Source organism: Misgurnus anguillicaudatus, chromosome 14, assembly GCF_027580225.2.
Source record: "Misgurnus anguillicaudatus chromosome 14, ASM2758022v2, whole genome shotgun sequence".
NCBI classification, from domain to species: domain Eukaryota; kingdom Metazoa; phylum Chordata; class Actinopteri; order Cypriniformes; family Cobitidae; genus Misgurnus; species Misgurnus anguillicaudatus.
Genome location: NC_073350.2, coordinates 14,628,110 through 14,645,973, shown reverse-complemented (window position 1 = coordinate 14,645,973; position 17,864 = coordinate 14,628,110). Strand labels below are relative to the sequence as shown.

At 38.5% G+C, this 17,864-nt stretch overlaps 1 protein-coding gene across 1 annotated transcript; it reads left to right on the top strand.

The window, feature by feature from the left end:
* Positions 1-73: 73 nt before the first annotated feature.
* abcc10 (ATP-binding cassette, sub-family C (CFTR/MRP), member 10) lies at positions 74-17,561 on the top strand. The gene is made up of 22 exons (XM_073875937.1): positions 74-231; positions 568-791; positions 1,654-3,013; positions 3,130-3,357; positions 4,357-4,513; positions 5,735-5,898; positions 6,020-6,099; positions 8,638-8,809; positions 10,124-10,222; positions 10,298-10,487; positions 10,573-10,653; positions 10,727-10,903; positions 10,977-11,106; positions 11,183-11,375; positions 11,453-11,796; positions 12,125-12,294; positions 13,326-13,486; positions 14,454-14,707; positions 14,858-15,003; positions 15,093-15,190; positions 16,800-16,912; positions 17,146-17,561. The coding sequence occupies exons 2-22, from the start codon at positions 604-606 to the stop codon at positions 17,279-17,281; spliced, it is 4,641 nt and encodes a 1,546-aa protein (XP_073732038.1). The 5' UTR covers positions 74-231; positions 568-603; the 3' UTR covers positions 17,282-17,561.
* Positions 17,562-17,864: the final 303 nt, after the last annotated feature.

The window sequence follows — 17,864 nt, the reverse complement described above, 5'->3', positions numbered from 1 at the left end:
AAGTGCAAATATTTATGCTTTCTACCTATAAAAATATGTGCTTTAGGTATGGGGTGGTATTTTTAGTATTTGGGATAGTTTTTGTGCTACCTGTAGGTTTGATTGGCCAGTGGGGTGGTTTTGACGCAGATCTGGCAACCCTGCGTTGGAAGTTCTTCAAAGATTTTCGCTTCACAGTTCGCGCTGACGTGCGTGATGCCTGGAGAATAAAAACATTTAAACTTACAGCAGGTACTGAATGTTTATATGACTATGCTACTAACGTATAAGCAGCACTGGTACTAATCTTTTAGTTAATATAAGAAGTGTCAGACTTCACAGTGTACAAACCCGCTAAAATGTTTTTCAAGATAGATTTCATTAAAGACTAACTTAATTAGGATAAGTTACATTCTGACTGACTGAGCCCATTAAGATATGACACTGCAGCATGGTTGTGTCTTAGTAGCTACCTACTAGTGTGATATCTATGTAGGCAACGTACAGGGCATCCTTTCATTATGTGAAGCATTGCCGGTGCTCTCTTTCATATCTGTCTTTAAATCTTGACAATCCTGTTTGTCCTAGGACTGCATTCCAGTCCTCATATGATCTCAGAAGGCCATGGAGGGCAGTCCAGGTGGATTTGGACCTGCTGAGCTCATATCGGAGCTATGTCACACAAGTGTGGACACACCATTACCTGTGTGGCAGAATGGGACCATCAGTCCCTGTCTGAACCAGCTGATATTTGGATCACTCTCGCATGCTATTATTGCCATCTGCTGTGTCTGTTACATTAGTGTGCCCAGGTAGGTGTAGTTATATATGGTCCACTTTGTAAGCATCATTATAACTGACCCTATTTGCTTTTTTAAAGGTGGGGTGCATGATCTCTGAAAGACAATATTTGAAATCAACTAAACAAACACACCCCTACCCCAATAGAATCTGGACCTTCTTTTGATAGACCCGCCCCCCACTTACTGCTGATTGGCTACAAGTGTGTTTTGGTACTCGGACCCACTCCCTTTTCCAAAGTGTTTTTCAAAAATCATGCACCCTGTTTTAAAACACTTTCCTGGTTTTGTTTTGCACACTAAGTATTCAGTAGCCTGGTCCAACCAGACTCTCGTACATTCATTTCATTTGTACAGAGAGTCTGGCCATGCTCCATTGCAAAGCGTTACTTCCGTTAAGGTCCTCTGTCGAAGTTTAAAACTATTGGATCTGCCCAGACGTAGTACTGAAGCGAAATGAAAATTAAGCGGAAGCACGTAGGAGGGTGGAGCCAGGCTAAGTATTCAGCGTGCATTATTCACAAGATTAAAAGAGGTTTATCTTTAAAGAAACTTACTTTTCAGACCTATTTTTGTTCGGTCTGTCTCATCCAACCACTTAACTCGATTCTGATCCCTTACAAAAACAAAACCATGGTTACTGTAGTTAAATTATGTAAAAAAAACCATGGTAAATAGTAACCATAGTTTAACCATGACAGTCAACACATCAAAAAGATAATTACTACACTTTTACTGTAATAAAACCATAGTAAATTTTCATAAAGAAACCCTAACCTTCACAAACCAGTCAATAAAATCAATCCGTTCTACTACTTCTTTCTCGATTGTCAAATGATTATTTTTTAAATAATTTTTGTATTATTTCCCACAGGCTTAGTTATATTGCTTCCTCCCTTCCCATTGGCTGGGGCTTCCGGGCCGCATCCGCCCTGCTGTTGGCTCTACTCTTTGTTGGAGACCTGGTCCTCGTTTTTGAGCTTCAGGCCCCAGATATATACCTGGACGTCTTAGCTGATGGATGTTGCTTGTTGGCCTGGTTAGTCCATTTTGGTGCAGTTTTGGCTTTACAACGATCCATCTACAGAAGAACTCGAGGTCCAGCTGCGCTTCCTGTGCTGGCGATTTTCTCACTTCCTAATCTCGCATTCACCCTCACTACTTACGTCCAAGAAAACATTCATGTTGGTTTTTCTAAGCCTCTGCAGGTCATCCGTCTTGCTTTGACGATAACCAGGGCTGTTTTGGTTCTGGTCTATCTTCTTGGCTATACCTTTCCATGTTACAGAACTCAAAGGGACCTTCTTTCCTGTAATTCGGAGGATGTGGCTCCTTTAGTTGTGTCGGAGCTCGATGATGGAGTAACCGTAGCAGAGGACGGCTGCAGCTTGCTTTCCAGGTTCCTCTACCTGTGGCTTAATCCACTGTTAAGGCGAGGCAAACGTGGAGAACTGGAGAGGCCATCTGACGTCTTCCAGCTGCCCCATCGATTGCGTACTAAAGCGGTCACATTGCGGTTCCACCAATGCTGGCAGAAATGTCTAAATTCGAAAGGTTTGGAGAGATCTGATAGACCTCTAAGAGGAAACCTACAGGAAAACTCCTGGAGTGAGGTCCAGCCTGAAGAGATACCTGAGGGAGCGAGAAAACAGGATGTCAGGCTTTTTCAAGTGTTGCACAAGGCTTTTGGTCTACGTTATTACCTACTGGGTGTGTTGAAGTTAGTGGCTAGTATGCTAGCTTTTGCAGGTCCGTTACTTCTAAGTGGATTAGTGGGTTTCATGGAGAAAGAGGGGGCACCATTAAGCCAGGGCGCTTGGTGCGCCGTTGGACTTTTTGCCAGTACGTTTGTTGCTGCAATCCTGAGAAACATCTTTGTGTATGAAGTTTCAAAGGTCGCACTGGAGGCTCGGGCTGCTGTGATATCTGTCATATACAGTAAAGCTCTTAAGGTCAGTGGATCTGCTCTGGCGCGCTTCAGCATGGGTGAGGTGGTCAACTTCATGAGCACTGACACAGATCGTCTGGTGAATTTCTTCAACAGCTTCCACGAGGTTTGGAGTCTTCCCTTCCAGTTTGTCCTCGCACTTTACCTGCTTTACCTACAGGTTGGCGTGGCTTTTTTAGGAGGGGTGGGTGTGGCCCTGCTGCTTGTGCCTTTGAATAAAGTCTTGGCATCACGAATACTGGAAAACAACAAGCAGATGTTGGTACACAAGGATGGAAGAGTAAAGGTATTTCAATGCATTTCTACTAAATGTCTTCGTATTCTTTTATCAAAATGTAATGACTCTGGATGTGAAAATAATACTAACCAACTATCACATCTATCCTAATTTATTATCCTAAGCTAATGACAGAGATCCTCTTTGGGATTCGGGTCTTAAAATACTACAGCTGGGAAGAGCACTTCACTCAGAAGATTGCCGAAGCTCGCAAACAAGAGCTACATCATCTGAAAGTTCTCAAGTATCTGGATGCTGTGTGTGTATACACATGGGCTGCTTTACCTGTGGTCATCTCTATACTCACCTTCATCACATACGTCCTGCTGGGAAACAGTTTGACAGCTGCAAAGGTGTGTAGCCCCTTTAAAGAATATTTAATGCTCCTGATCTAATAATAAGATATGAGACATTAGCCTGGATTTCACAGGCAGGGTCATATGGGTCAATTATTGAATAAATAAATGAATAAATAAGCTTTCCATTGATGTATGGTTTGAGATACAACTATTTGAAAATCTGGAATCGGGGGGTGCAAAAAATCTAAATATTGAGAAAAATCGGCTTTAAAGTTGTCCAGATGAAGTCCTTATAAACACGTTACTAATGATATATTTGGGTCAGTCACAAAAACGGTTTGGCAAGATGAGAAACCCAAATATCTTAAAAAAAAAGTAGTTTTAAAAGCCCGCATCAGGTTTATTTCAATGTACATAGTGTATTAATGTTCTTTTTATGCAATACAAAATTACATTTGCACAATATTTTATCCACCTTGATGGCATGTAAGCGTAATCATAAAAAATAATAATAATAATTTTAAAATATAATTTTATTAGTTATTTCTAAATGTAAATTTTAATGAGTTTTAATTTTAATTGGTCATGACATATGCTGAAAACAGCTTTGTTTTCTAAATAATCTTTGACAAATGATGTAAAATTGTATGTAAAAAAATCATATTACACTAAACTAAATGATTATATTTTATTCCACATTTTTATGAATATATTTATACTTTTATTTAAAAAAAATACTAGTTACACCAATTGACACAGACCTGTTACACCACATAGACATTTTTGCAATAATCGCAAATAATCTAAAATAAGTCTAAATTAAAATATATTTTAGACTTTTTCCTTAAAATTTCCTTAAAATGTTCCTTCAAATTAATTTTGAAATTTTAACCCTTTTACATTTAATTGAACCATACGGACACAAAAAAATTAACGTCACGTCATTGACCCATTTACGTTAGGAAATGTACAATATATCTTCATGGAACATGATCTTTACTTAATATACTAATGATGTTTCACATGTTGTTTCATACTCTTCTTGATGTACAGGTGTTTAGTACTCTAGCTCTAGTGGGGATGCTCATCCTGCCACTTAATGCTTTTCCATGGGTGCTGAATGGAACGCTGGAAGCCAAAGTTTCTTTGGATCGTATTCAGCGATTCCTTACACTACAAGATCAAGACCTCGCCGTCTATTACAGTCAAGGTACCCGGCTGGTTTCTAACTTCTCATGATAGTTTTAATGTACCTTTAAAGGAGCTGTGTTGAACTTATTACCGCAGTCTAAACTCGAAATATTGGAGTTGTTTATTCCTGCCCCCTCTCGGGTTGCCAGACACCTACAGGAGCGCAACTAACGATGGAAAACATACATTTATCTGCTCATTTTTATATTTGAAATGTTTTTGTTGTCTGCAAATTACCAATCCACTTGTGTGGATTTTTATAACTCGATATGCGGCTCATTTCGGAGATAGCGTCCACCGAAGGTCGCGTTTGTGGGCCAATGCCGTCTCATTTAAGCAACTGGATAACTGGCAACCGAGCTGTCAAAATACACTGTTGTGTAAATTGGCACTAGGCAGGATCACACAGACCAAAACAAAAGCAGACAATTCAGACCGAAAGGGGCATTTCAAAAAGAGAACAACTGGCTACAGCAATGTTTTTCAGAGAAACAGATACATGAACTAGTGGTCTTCACAGGTTCATTAGATCCGAAAACCTGAGGTCTGACCCGAGATCCGTGCAGGTTTAAAAGTTTCACCTGTGCCTCAGACACAGCTTGGGTATAATATTAGCGGCATCGGGTCATGTTTTTGCCAAACGGACCCAAGAAGACCCAAACTATCTTGCAGGGGTGCATCGAGTCCTTTTCCAATGCCTCCTGTTTGCCAAGAGGGCTTCCAACATTGTGTGGCTGGTGGTATGTTAATTTTCATTGAGCCAGACCTGTCAGTCAATTTTGAATGGACATTTTAGCGGTTACCTTGGTGTCGTCGTTAGATAACAAATAGAAATAAATGGAGCAACGCGCCAAATTTGTTGCGAGGCACACACGTTAGTGCCGTTTACATTCAGGTCCAGTCTTTCTTTAAAAAAAAACATTTATGCATGTTGAGTTCAGGAAAAAGTCATTCAGTTTATTTCGAATTGGATTTTTTGTATTTTTTTGGACACGAGAAGACCTCTAAAGTGAATTTAGCATGTTTCCTGAATATATATATATATATAGGATTGGAGAGATCCTGTATTTTTTATTTAGTACAGTCAGAAACCTACATACAGCTTCTTTAACATGTGTACAAAGAATATGAGGTGGTTCAGTGCTTTTTGAATTAATTTCTTTCACTCACATAACAAAAAATTAAGCTCTTGTGTTGCACCTCTTATTTTTTACATAAAAATTTTACTTCATTTCTGCAGTGTCTCCTGAAGACCCTTCCTCTGTGGTTCAGATGAATCAGGCAAGTTTCTCCTGGAAGCAGTCAGAAGAAGCACATTCTGTTGGCATATCTGATGACAGGACAGAGGAGGGGTTGTCACGGAGAAGCTTTTACCTGCATGCTCTCAACATCAGCATCAAAAGGGTTTGTGCTGCAGGACCATCAGCTGAATTGTTTATCTTCAGTATAGAAATCCAATGCGGTTGACTTAAATCTAGTTGATCTATATTATTGGTCTGTTAATGGTTCTCTGTTTTTGTTTCAGGGCTCGCTGGTGGTCGTGGTTGGAAAGGTTGGCTGTGGGAAAAGTTCACTGCTGGCTGCCATAACAGGAGAACTTGAAAGGTACAAATTTATAATATCCAACAGTGGCGTGACGTGAGATCTCTTCCAGATCAAGTTTTAGCTAGAAGTCAATGGGGTTTTTTGTGTCCGCGTGGTTTATGGTTAAAAAAACACATTATTTCCTCATACCGTACATTTTTGTAGCTTCAGATTTTACTCTCTTCCTGAAACGCACAGTTTTGAGAAGCTCTGTGTCACTGATTGGCCAGTTAATCTGTACGTTGTGATTGGCCTAAATACCTCTGACGTCAGCCGGAAATGTGACGCTCCTTACCATGTTTGATTTGCTTACAGTGCAATGCTAACAGGAGTTAACTTACAGGCTGTTAGTCAAAGCGGGAGGAATTATGATAATGTCGGTCTTGTCTACATCACCAATCCCTGGAAGTAAACTCCTGGCTACAATCCGTGTGTTTGTTGTAGTCCAAGAAAAGAGATTTTCATGTACTAATACACACTTACACACCAAGGGAAATGTAAAAACGTGAATCAGACAATAGGTGCTCTTTAAATAAGATCTTGGGCCCTATTTTAACGATCTAAGCGCATGGTCTAAAGCGCAAAGTCTAAATGGGCGTGTCCGAATCCAATTTTGCTAATTTAACGACAGGAGAAATGGTTTGTGCGCCGAGCACATGGTCGAAAAGGGTTGGTCCTATTTATTTAATGATTAATGGGAGTATTTTGGGCATAACGTGCAATAAACCAATGAGAGTCTCAGCTCTCATCCCCTTTAAAAACCTGTTGCGCTGGCGCTATGTCTAATCCTTATTTAGATGACGAACTTTGTAAACTGAAAAACTAAGCGGAGGAAGAAGATCCCCAGTTTAAGATTAATGTTAAATAATTGTGTTGTTTTTCACTTGTATTGAAATTGTTATTTTTTTATTAAAACCTTTAAATCCGTTTTCTTTTAGTCATGGAAGTAAAAAAGCAGGCTTTTAATTGCTTTAAATGTATGGCTATCCAATATTTAAAAAAAATATAATTTACAAGTATGTAAGAAAAGGTTTGTACACTAAAAATACTTTATTTGTTAAAACAAGAGATAAAGAATTTACAAACGGCTCTCTACACGTTTCAGCACTTGGACAGCGTCAGTTTTTTTAAGTATTACTTAAAAATGTTTCTCATCTCAACATATCCACAGGTACAGAGTCATCATATACAATAAATACGTGAGGTAGCATTTAAAAACATTTTAAAATAGATGCATTTGTTTACTTACCAGGCTGCAGGTGAAGCAGCTTTTTACGCCTTCTAACGTCTCATAATCAGACCTCATTTATGACCAAGAGACTCAATAATAATCTTTTACATTCAATCCTTCAATCTTTCATATTTAAAAACGTTTTTGTGCTGCTGTGCATTCATGTGTGTGATAAGCAAACCCGCGTTGTCGTCCCGTTTATAGGCGCATATTACTAACCCGCTCTTTAAATAACAAAAAAACATATTGCACCATTGACTTTAGACTTTAGACCAGGTTTTTGTTGGTCAATGGCGTAGTCTATTTTAGTTGCCTCAAAATAGCAGCGCGCCAACAATGCGCCTGAACACACCTCGTTTTCAGACCAGAAAGCTCATGGGCGCAAAAGGGGGCGCAAATGCATTTGCTATTTAAACAACGCAGCGCTAAACGTGAAAATTATAATTGCGCAGGGTGGAAACTAACAAAAGACACTTGCGTCGCGCATTGCGCCGAGTGTAAGATAGAGCCCCTTGGGTTAATGTAAGCCCAAGATATTTTTATGTTTTATTATATGACATAAAACACACCAATAATTCCATCACTCTGGACTTTTTAAAGCTTTAAAGTGTCTTTAAAAGTGCGGTTGTTAACAAGTTGCTGCATGGAACTACAGACTTAAATCATTACACATAAAGATCTTAAAAACAATGCAACATGGGCACAATTCCCAACAAAGATTCATCCTCAAAGTAGTTTCTTATCAGGGAGCATGTTGTAAAATAAAATTTGAAAGAGTCAGAAGCTTAGTCGTGATGACGCTGAAGTCAAGAGACCATGTTGTAGTCCGCTTGTTTACTAAGGTTAGCTTTATAATGCATATAGGGGTGGTTTCCCGGACAGAGATTAGCTTAAGCCAGGACTATGCCTTAGTTTAATTATAAAATATAACTAGTTTTAACAAACATGCCTTTCTAAAAACATGACTTGTGTGCATTTTGAGGCAAAACAAAGGGCACTGATGTATTTTAAGATATGTAATTGCAAATAGTTTTCAGTTTGGACAGCTCTTACATTTATTTTAGTCTAGGACTAGTCTAATCCCTGTCCGGGAAACCGCCCCTTAGACTTTTATTACATTTATGTGTTTAAGTTGTATCGGTGAAGATTATCTTGTTGGACAAAACATGTAAACAGAGCTTATTTTTTGTGATAATCCAAAAGTCTATGGAAAAAATGAATGGGCTTTTTGTCAAGGGAACCAGTGTCCCGGATAACATCTGTGTTGGCCTACACAAATACATCATCTCTGCGGCACTCTATTAATCATGAGCTTTTGTCTCCCGTAGGTGTGGAGGGGATGTTTCTGTTCACGGAAGAGAGCAGGGATTTGGATTGGTTGTCCAGGAGCCGTGGATCCAGCATGCAACAGTGCGAGACAATATTCTTTTCGGCAAAGATTTTGATAGCATGTTTTATCAGGCTGTTATTGAGGCCTGCGCCCTTGCTGATGATCTAAATGTGAGTATATTTTAGCTTATTATTATTTTGAATTTTTGTACAGTGGGGCAAAAAGCTCTGTGGGGCAGTTTCCCGGACATGGCTCATCCTAGTCGCAGACTAAAATGCATGTTTGTGTTTCCTTATTTAAAAACATCTTGTACTGACATATCTTAACATACACTCACCTAAAGGATAAATAGGAACACCTGTTCAATTTCTCATTAATGCAAATATCTAATCAACCAATCACTTGGCAGTTGCTTCAATGCATTTAAGGGTGTGGTCCTGGTCAAGACAATCTCCTGGAACTCCAAACTGAATGTCAGAATGGGAAAGAAAGGTGATTTAAGCAATTTTGAGCGTGGTTATTGGTGCCAAACGGGCCAGTCTGAGTATTTCACAATCTGCTCAGTTACTGGGATTTTTTTACCCACAACCATTTCTAGGGTTTACAAAGAATGATGTGAAAAGGGAAAAACATCCAGAATGCGGCAGTCCTGTGACCGAAAATGGCTTGTTGAGATGGTAAAGTCAGAATTTGGCGTAAACAGAATGAGAACATGGATCCATCATGCCTTGTTATCACTGTGCAGGCTGGTGGTGGTGGTGTAATGGTGTGGAGGATGTTTTCTTGTCACACTTTAGGCCCCTTAGTGCCAATTGGGGATCGTTTAAATGCCACGGCCTACCTGAGCATTGTTTCTGACCATGTCCATCCCTTTATGACCACCATGTACCCATCCTCTGATGGCTACTTCCAGCAGGATAATGCACCATGTCACAAAGCTCGAATCATTTCAAATTGGTTTCTTGAACATGACAATGAGTTCACTGTACTAAAATGGCCCCCACAGTCACCATATCTCAACCCAATAGAGCATCTTTGGTATGTGGTGGAACGGGAGCTTCTTGCCCTGTATGTGCATCCCACAAATCTTGTTCAACTGCAAGATGCTATCCTATCAATATGGGCCAACATTTCTAAAGAATGCTTTCAGCACCTTTGTTGAATCAATGCCATGTAGAATTAAGCCAGTTCTGAAGGCGAAAGGGGGTCAAACACGGTATTAGTATGGTGTTCCTAATAATCCTTTAGGTGAGTGTACACCTAATATAACTAGGTCTAGTCCTGGATTAATCTAAAACCTGTCTGGGAAACTGCCCAAAGCATACTAAAAACTTTTTGTGATAAGTTTTGAAAGATCCCAAAACTTGAGTCTAGGTTTTGTGGCTTCACACTTTTGGACCCCATTTAATAATATGTGGTGTGATGTTGTGAATTGCATTTATTGCAGTGTTATGAATCAGACTGAACTGTTGTAATTTGTTCAGGTTTTGCCTAATGGAGATCAGACGGAGGTGGGTGAGAATGGCGTCACTCTGAGCGGAGGACAGAAGAGCCGTCTTGCTTTGGCCCGGGCTGTTTATATGGTGCTGCTTAAATGTTTATACAGGTTTGGGCAGATATTTAATGCCTGCTATAATACATCCTTTGTCATATTTCAGGACAAAGAAATGTATCTGCTAGATGACCCATTAGCAGCCGTAGATGCCGACGTCGCCCACCATCTCATGGAGAAATGCATTTTGGGAATTCTCAGGAACAAGACCAGAATTCTTTGCACCCATCGGATAGAGTTTGTGGATAAGGCGGATGTGGTTGTGGTGATGGACAATGGGATGACAGTAAGAACAGGTACTCTCCAAGTGTTCCTGTTTAATTTGTATGTATTTACATATTAATTTGCAGTTATTAATGTATGAACTCACTATTTTTTTAGGGACACCAAGTGAAGTTCTCTCTTTTGTTAAAGCCGTCCCTAAAGACAGCAAAAACAACAGCAATGCTATGGAGAAAGATATTCATTTATACTTTTCATTCATTTGTGTATGACCGCATGAGCTGTGATTATAAATACAGACCTATCTCAGATAGTTTAGGCGAAGATGAACCAGCAACCAATCAGCTGGAACAAGAGGCGGAGCTAAATATGTTTGGGGAGGAGCAGAAACAAATGGGCAAGCTTTCATGGGCCGTGTATCGTTCCTATTGGAGAGCAGTTGGTGGATGCATGGCAGTATTAGTCCTGCTTTCCCTCTTTCTAATGCAAGGTACTTACAGCAATATCAGTATCAGCTAAATGTGGGATTAAAACATTAAAAAAGTAATGTTACCCTGTTCCAGCCTCCAAAAACGTCTCTGACTGGTGGCTGTCTCATTGGATTTCACATATAAAAGGAAATGTCACTGACTTGGTGTCTCTGTCAGCTGGTCCACATTTAACACTGACTATAATCTCACCTGAAAGTCTTTCGTGAGTTAAACATTTCCTTTAAAAATGTATTAAACGTTTCTATTAATATTGACATTAATTACGATTATCATGTCAGGTTTTACATACTTGATCGAGATTCAGAGACTTCTGGGAATGTGAGCTCTGACCTAAAGTTTTACATGAGCGTGTATGGATCTCTGGCAGCAGCTAACACACTCTTTACAGCTGCTCGAGCTTTTCTTTTCGCCTACGGAGGGATCTGTGCCGCTACCATTGTTCATAAGAGACTGCTGTCCAGTGTACTTAAGGTATTTGGGTGACAAATCTTAACAGCACATCTTTAAGTAAATTATATTATAAAATTTGTATGCTTCTCACATTCTAGGCCCCCATGACGTTTTTCGACACTACACCGTTGGGTCGCATCCTAAATCGATTCTCCTCCGATATTTACAGTGTGGATGACTCGCTCCCCTTTGTCTTGAACATCCTCCTGGCGAATGTGTTTGGGCTGGTTGGGATGCTGGTTGTGATGAGCTACGGTTTGCCCTGGGTGCTGCTCCCCTTGGTTCCACTGGGGGCGCTGTACTACCAAACTCAGTGTTACTATCGTCACTCGTCCCGTGAGCTCAAACGACTGTGCAGTCTCACTCTCTCACCGGTTTATTCACACTTCTCAGAGACTCTCAGTGGCCTGGCCACAGTGCGAGCCAGTGGACATACTGCAAGGTCTTAAAGCTCCCTGTATTTGTCCTTACATCCTGAGATCTTATTTAGTTAAATTTTAGGATGCACATGTCCTACCTAACCTCAAAAAAATTAAAGAAATGACAGTAGAGGTTAATAAAATAGAGCGAGCACATTTTGAATCAAGTTTATATTTAAAGTAAGGCATAACAAAAAATATTTGTATGTAAATTTTAACTATATTTTACTACTTTTATAATTATAACTTCTTTATAGTATTACATATTATTAAAGTTTTTTTTTAAATAGCTAAATGATGATAATGTCATATATCTGTTGACAGCCCGACTTTTTGTGTGTTCATGAGCAGATTTGAGGAAGAGAACGAGAGACGTTTAGAGCAGAATCAACGCTGTCTCTTTAACAGTAACGCTGCTATGCAGTGGCTGGACATTCGCCTTCAGATGATTGGTGTCACCGTGGTAACCGGCATCAGCGTGATTGCGGTTATCCAGCATCAGATGAAATCCATCGATCCAGGTTAACTATTTTGTATTAGGGCATTTAACAAGTTGCTCTTTTCTAGAGCTACTTACAAAAAGTGCTTTGGGCTTCATTTAAAGTATCATTACATCTTAAATAACGTCACTGACAGTGTATTTTATTGGGCTCTTTATTGAAAATGTATAAAATTCACCCTAAATGCATTGGTTAATCAGATGTCATTCATCAGCTCAGCATTAAAGGGATAGTTCACCCAAAAATGAAAACTTTGTCATCATTTACTTACCCTCAAGTTGTTACAAACCTGTATAAATTCTTTGTTCTTCTGAACACAAATTAAGATATTCTGAAAGCATTTTGTAACCAAACAGATCTGGAGCACCATTGACTTCAGTAGTAGGAAAAAATAATGCTATGGAAGTCAATGGTGCCCCAGACCTGCTTGTTTGTGTTCAGCTGAACAAAGAAATGTGTAAGCCTGGAACAAATTGAAATAAAAAAATCATTTTTGGGGGTACTGTCGCTTTAAGACATTTACAAATGATTAACTGGCAGTGGTGGCCGATGATTTCTTTTTCGAGGGTGCTCGATGCGAAGTTTGTCACAACATGTATGTAGCCCGTCATGCGTGTGGTTCGTCATTTCAAAATTTGTGCTATGTGCGTCGAGAGATCCTGTGTGCATCATGCGTTTTGCCAAAATAAGTGCCTGCTGGAGACGCGTCTAAAGGGTTTATGATAAAAGAGATGCTCGCGTTTGCCAGATACTCGCGTAATCAGAGTTTACTGTTAAGGGAGTGTCTTGCGTGTATTTTGTGAACGTGAGCGTCTCTTTTATCATAAACGGTTTTGATGCGTGTGCAGCAGGCACTTATTTTGACAAAACACATGATGCACATGGGTCACATGACACAACAAACACATATTTTGAAAACGCAAGCAACACACATGTCACTCTAGACACTTATTTTGAATTTGCACCCCTCGGATGAGCAGTCACGAGCCGCCACTGTTAACTGGTTGATTAAGATATGGGCGAGAGGTGCTTAATCTTCTCTATTCCGTCAGGTCTGGTGGGTCTGTCTTTGTCCTACGCGCTGTCCATCACCAACCTGCTGTCAGGTCTGATTTTTAGCTTTGCGCAGACAGAGATGCAGTTGGTGAGTGTGGAGCGTACCGAAGAATATTCAACAAACATCCCACAAGAGCCTCATCAAACTAACACTGAGGTCAGAAAAGTCCTATGAGGGCACAAAAGCTAATTTTGTACTCGTTTTGATTTAATTAAAGGGCATATGTTATACACATTTACAAGGACATAAATGTGTGTTGGAAATGTGTGAACACAACAACCCTACAATAAAAAAGACCACCCCCTTTTTTAAATCCCCATTAAACCAAGGCAGTCTCATTAGACATGCTGTTTTGATTCTCTTGTTAATGTGATGTCACACTGATAATGCCCCGCCCATGGCCACTGACTGATTGGTTAATTTTACCCAAAAGCTTTTCTAAATATGTGTATCATGTTGTAGTGCTAATACGGCTAAATATATTATTGTCTCTGACTGTATTCACAAGAATCAGATCGATTAAAGGTACAGACATGAAAACAGCACTTTTTTGCTCCATAGGGTTATTTTGGACATGTTATAATAAATGATCTATGGGTTATTTTGAGCTAAAAATTCAAAGACACATTCTAGGTACACCTGAAATTTATATTAAAATTTGTAAAAAATGGTCATAATATGTGCCCTTTAAAAAAGGAAGTCCTAAACTCTGTTATTATCTAAACCCCAATGACCTAAATTATTTACATGAATTACCCAATAATATTTTTCAGATAATCCATTAAAGACCCAATTAAAATTCTAGATTTTGTAAAAAAAAACGAGTTATCTTAATATATATTTATATTATTTATATTTATGCATTTGGCAGAAGCTTTTATCCAAAGCAACTTACAGTGCATTACAAGCTATACATTTATATCAGTACTTGTGTTTTCCTTGGGTTCCAACCCATGACCTTTCGTGCTGCAAACGCAATGCTGTACCACTGAGCTATACATGAAAACTCACCACAATCTTACCACAATTCCTATTCTATCAAACACTCTTGGAAACCTAGTCTTAAACATTTCAGACTCTCTTATAGTCCAATGCCGAACCTTATCCTGAAACTCATCTACAGGTTCCAGACTTGTGGCCTGAGCGGGGCCGAATTCAGTTTGTGGGTGCTGTATTGGCGTACCGGCCGGGCCTGCCCAACGCTCTTGATGGAGTCAATCTGGAAATATTACCTGGTGAGAAGGTTGGCATCGTGGGGCGTACAGGCTCGGGGAAGTCCTCACTGTTTCTCGCCCTGTTTCGCATGGTGGATTTGAATCAGGGTCGGATTCTGGTGGATGAAGTGGACATCGGCTCAGTCAGGCTTAGTCACCTGAGGTAAGAGTTAGAGCTTCTGTTAGTTGTACCCCATTCTATTTTGTTAGCCAGATGAGTTCACAAACTCTATATTATTATTTGAATAATTTTTAATTGTTTGTGTCATAAAACATACTTCTAATAAATCCTACTTTGTGGCTCCCTCTATAGGTCAAAGCTGGCCATCATTCCTCAGGATCCCTTCTTATTCTCCAGCTCAGTGCGAGAGAATCTTGATCCGCATGGGCATCATCCAGACTACCGGTTGCTGGATGCTCTCGAGCAATGCCATCTGGGAGATGTTGTACAAAGAATTGGTGAGGTTTTTAATCTTTGACTGACATGTGAAATCCATCTGCACTGAAAGGATTTAGCTTTACATGTAGGATTTGTCTGTTTATGACAGGTGGCCTAGATTCTGAGGTTGGAGAGAGAGGAAAGTCTCTCTCTGTGGGACAAAGGCAGCTGCTGTGTCTTGCTCGGGCTCTGCTCACTGAGGCTAATGTATGGGTCGCATGCTTGTTCAAATACAAAATAAACTTAGTTTCAAAAAGATTATTAATATATTAATATATATATATATTTTTTTTTTTTTTACGCATATTTATTTATTTATTTGGGTGATTCTCACGAAAACTTGGTTTTAAGAATGTCAAGCATGAAAATGTAAAATTTGCTTAAATTAACTTTTTTCCCACCAGACATTGAAAAACAAAGTCTGGAGTAAATGGGAACATTAATTTAAAAACTTTTACTTATCATTTAACACTTTTTGTAACATAATTTAAAAAATTAGTCCTAAAAAATCTCATTACCGCAACAGTCAGAAAACATCAACACTGACATATTTTCAAAATGACATGACAAACCTGAAAGAACATAATTTGGAGATTCTGCACATGCATTTAAAATCAAAGTATTATGCTTCTATTAATTAAATTAACATTTAATAAGCATCTGTTGCGGTAATGATAATCAAAATGTCGTGTAAGCATTCTGACAAGACAATATTTCAAATTAACTGTAAAAAAAATGATCTTACCTGGTAGCCATCTTGAAGTAACTGGTCCATGTGCTTGGTCACTCAAAATCAAACTTTATTAAAATTCTGTATGTGTGCTTAAACTGTTCTCAAAAAGTGTTGCGGAGGATGAGAACACCAGGCATGGACACATCATTTTCCTAATTTTTCTTCATTATTATTATACATGAATATTCAGTAAATATTTTTTCTAAAGTAGTCTAGCAAAACATCCATTTATTTTTTTTCTTAATATTTTTGTGTTAATTTGATTAAATCACAACATAACGCATGTTCAAACACAGCCGGACACATTGCGGTAATGAGAATTTCAGCAGAAAATGAGATAAAATTTACAATTATAAATTCTTATGTTGAAATCACACATTGTGCAAGGTAGAACACAGTATTGTGTTAATTCTGATGCTTTTTAGTGTTACTATATTACACATTTTAAAGCTAAAATCATTAGTGCCGTGGTGTTTCAATGGTTTCGTGAGAATCACCCATTTACGCAGGATGACTTTACGTAGAAAGCAGAAAATCACAAAAATTACTTTTTCACAATTTTCTAGTGTTAATATATATATTAAAAATTTAAACACTAGAAAATTGTGAAAACCCAGCTAAAGTAATTTTGTAATATTTTCTGCTTTCTACATAAAATCATCCTGTGTAATGTAACGAACATTCAGTGAAAATATAACTTTATATCTTTAATATTGACTGAGTAAGGCCATGTCAAAAATTGAAATCAAAGATAAAAATCGAACTTTGGTGCTCGAAATCGCATAATTATATGAAGAGAATTTAGCCTGGATTTCACAGACAGGGTCACAATTGACATGCAGTGCAAATTTTTTTTTTTCAATTTTAAATAATTTGCATATAGTGTAATTTTCCAGTATATATAATTATATAATTCACAATAATTATGTTCAAAACACAACAGAAAACCACACAAACACAATATCTTAAACATTAACCTGACCTCTTTTACTCTGGCCTCAGGCAGCTGAACATTCTTATTGTTGGGACCTGTTGTGAAAAACAAACAAAAAAACCTGTTTAATCCCTTTTTTTGTTCAATAGATTTTGTGCATTGATGAGGCCACAGCCAGTGTTGACCAGAAGACTGATCTACTGCTACAGAAAACCATACGAGAAAAATTCAAGGATAAAACCGTTCTCACCATCGCACACAGGTTTTAATTTACTGCTTTTTAATATTTGGGAAACAATAGTTCAAAGCCCATATCTTTTCTATCTTTGTGGTTATAACAAAGCATTAAATATTGATTTATTACTATTGCCTTTCATAACATTGCCAATAAAATATTGGTTGCTACAATAATCAGGGTTGCCACAGCGACCTTTGCAACATTCTTCAATAAATAGTCATACTGTACAAACCCAACCCAACTTTCTCATCCCAAAGGCTAAATACAATCATGGACTCCGACAGAGTACTAGTGATGCATGCTGGGAAGGTGGTGGAGTTTGACAGCCCAGATGCTCTGTGCCAAAAACAGGATTCTGTTTTCAAGAAACTCTTACAGGGAGGAGAAGACTGAGCATTCGATACAGGACTGAATACTGCATTGTCAGACTGTAGACGAACGCAGAAGGATTTTAATAATCTACCTTTAGTACTACCTTTATATCTATAAACTTGATGCATGGACATTAAATACTTGCATATACCTGCAATCATGTTACGTAATGTCAAACTCAGGGATTTTGTTATAAACAATTGTATTAGAATGTGACCAGTTCTTTACAATGTAAAATAATCTTTTACTCATTGTCTGGTTAACAGATTTGTGCATAAACATAAACAACATTCACACTAAAGATCTGATTTTGGTTTTTTGAAAAGAGCCAATCAAAAGGATTTAAAGTAGGGCGTAAACATTGCATTGTTTTAATATGTTTAATACTATAGTTTCAATGCATTGTCTCGTTTATGAATGTTCACAAAGCAAAATGAGTTTCATTGAAGGTGTGAACAAGCCATAAGTCCATCGCCGCCCAAACAACACTTTCCAGCAGGGTGAGAGGGACTACGCCTAACAGGTGACAGTTTTCAAACTCTGCACATATGAGTCATACGGGAGTACCTGTGTGCATAGTTGCCCTTTTTTAACTAGTTCTTTT